This window comes from Penaeus chinensis, chromosome 4, assembly GCF_019202785.1.
Source record: "Penaeus chinensis breed Huanghai No. 1 chromosome 4, ASM1920278v2, whole genome shotgun sequence".
Taxonomy (NCBI): Eukaryota; Metazoa; Arthropoda; class Malacostraca; order Decapoda; family Penaeidae; genus Penaeus; species Penaeus chinensis.
Genome location: NC_061822.1, coordinates 37,427,194 through 37,429,566, shown reverse-complemented (window position 1 = coordinate 37,429,566; position 2,373 = coordinate 37,427,194). Strand labels below are relative to the sequence as shown.

Genomic DNA, 2,373 nt, shown 5'->3' with positions numbered 1-2,373 from the left:
TTTTAGGATGCGTGGCGTAATAGTCATAACAAAAATAACAACCTCGGTGTGGGTCTCGCAGAAGCCGGCTTAAGCACAGATTTAACAGCCCACGAACGGCTTAGGCAACTTCCCTCTTGCGTCATTGGTTAAAAGTTATTTTCGGTTAGGACGAAAACAGTTTATTTTTGCATGCCATATCAGAATTATTCTTGTGATCGCCCCACGCACAGTCCACGCACATACACACACAAGTTAGTTCAATTGTCACAACTTACGAAAAAAACAACAAAAAAACTAAAAAATAACCATCAACTTTTTATTGTTGTCGATCAGTACCTAAATCAATAAATAATATATAAGCTACAATTATAAACCATTTTAGACAAGTCTCAATTCATGTCTTTCTTCATGAACCAAACTTCGTTGTTGCGACCGACGATAACGAAGGGAGAGTCGTAGCCAACAGTGTAGTAGGTCTGGAAGTCGACGCCCTCCTCGCCGGCTGCCACCAGGTCGTCGTGAAGCTGCGCGGCGTTGACGATCCAGTCCTCGTCGTTGGCGAACCCATGGAACCTCCTACAAAAAAAAATGCATTTTCATTATGTCAGCGTTTGGATCACAGATCAAGTTTTCACTGAACAAAGGAACATGCCTTTGTATGAACTACGTTAAGGAAAACGAACATGAAGCCCAAGTTACCTGGAGAAGACGTGCAGTTCCGGTCGGTCTTCGATGTACACGTCAGGGTTGGTGGGCGTAGGCGGGTTGTCCTGGTGGGCGGCGGGGACGTAGAAGCTCATGGTGAAGTTGTTCTCGCAGTTGGGTCCTTCTCCGGGGATGACCAGCGTGGTCACGGGGGCTGTCATGTCAATCTTCATGGCTGTATAGAAACGGACAGAATAATTCTTTCCCCTGCTATATAATGCCTTGTTACTATACCTGTAGTGCACATATATGTGTGTGTGTAATGTATACATATATACTTTGATGTGTATTTATGTTATATGAATAAGAATAATACATTAAACCATATAATCCAAATAGTCACACTTGCATCATTATGTTACCTGCATCATTCTGTCCGTCGATGTAGTTGAACAACTTGCGGAACATGACGTCACTGGTGGCTTCGTGGTGAGAGATGGAGAGATGGGATGTGGTGACCCACTTCTGCGCCGGGTACACGCGCTCCTCGTACGTCTGCAATCAGACTCATGGCTTTTATTACTCGTTATACAAATTGTTTTTAATGGGAACGAAATCCCAATACAAAAAAAGAAAAATACGAAGCAAGCAATTCCCTTATTAGATTATTTAGTAGTTAAAACATTAAAACTCGAAGGAACTACTTACCTCAGCGGAGTTAACTAGGTCATAAGGAGCCGTTTCGATGGCCAGGGCGAGCTGGCACACCTGAGGACCAAGAAAACAGATTTCACTTTTTTATACAAAAGTCCGGTCGGAGCATATTTAATTGCACTATGCAGCCATATGAATACCAGTATCAGTCTAAGCGGAATATCAATGCAATTGACATTCATGAAAGAAAACAAGTGAGTGAGTAACGATGGCATGAGCTCACCTGAGCCAAGAGCGCAAGAGCGGCGAAGGTCCTCATGGTTTGGCGAGTGAGTTGAGAAGGAAGTGGCGGTCGTTTATCTGGTCTGCCTTATATAGGCCAGACTCTGATGTAAGGCGATAAGGGAAGCAGCCGGGAAGATTGCAGGTTTCCCACGCTATTTTATTTGTGGTAGAAAAGGTTATATGTATGTGTGTGTATACTAACATTATATATATATATATATATATATATAATGTGTGTGTGTGTGTGTGTGTGTGTGTGTGTGTGTGTGTGTGTGTGTGTGTGTGTGTGTGTGTGTGTGTGTGTGTGTGTGTGTGTGTGTGTGTCACATATATATATAAATATATAGATATCATAAGTATATGAATATGAATATAAATATATACATATACATGTATGCACAGACACACACATGTATGTATGCGCGCACACACACGCGCGCACGCACACACACACACGCACACACACACACACGTGTGTGTGTGTGTGTGTGTTGTATCTGTAGAAGGCGTTTATCAACGGAAATGGTAGTGTAAGGGTAGTTATTAATCTATAATGAGGAGCCCGACTTAAACCCCAGCCAAGTGAAGCGAGCTGAAGCCTCTCGTGAAACGAGAACGGCTTGGGGACGCAAATAAGGGTCCCGTTCACTCCCCTGATACTTTATACAGATCCTGGGCCTATAAAATGGTAGCAGGCAGTGACCCAGGATCCTACGCAGGCTTGATATGTACCTTGAGCGGAGAAAAAAAACAAGTCCTTGTGGCTCAGTCTATCATTTAAAATACAACAAAACAAAAGAACTAAAA

General features: G+C 42.9%; 1 protein-coding gene across 1 annotated transcript; it reads right to left on the bottom strand.

Moving 5' to 3' along the window:
• Positions 1-284: 284 nt before the first annotated feature.
• Positions 285-1,613, bottom strand: LOC125046565 (heme-binding protein 2-like). Its single transcript, XM_047644355.1, has 5 exons — positions 1,565-1,613; positions 1,336-1,395; positions 1,050-1,182; positions 682-862; positions 285-558 (listed from the first exon to the last, which is right to left on the bottom strand). Exons 1-5 carry the CDS (start codon positions 1,598-1,600, stop codon positions 372-374), a joined length of 597 nt encoding a protein of 198 aa, XP_047500311.1. The 5' UTR covers positions 1,601-1,613; the 3' UTR covers positions 285-371.
• Between the last annotated feature and the right edge of the window lie 760 nt (positions 1,614-2,373).

What these genes read in the sequence shown, in the direction of transcription:
- LOC125046565 (XM_047644355.1), bottom strand. Translation starts at nt 1,600, where the DNA reads ATGAGGACCTTCGCCGCTCTTGCGCTCTTGGCTCAG. An exon ending in CTCTTGCGCTCTTGGCTCAG is followed by an intron (nt 1,396 to 1,564) that starts GTGAGCTCATGC and finishes CTTGGTCCTCAG; the next exon opens with GTGTGCCAGCTCGCCCTGGC. An exon ending in ACCTAGTTAACTCCGCTGAG is followed by an intron (nt 1,183 to 1,335) that starts GTAAGTAGTTCC and finishes GTCTGATTGCAG; the next exon opens with ACGTACGAGGAGCGCGTGTA.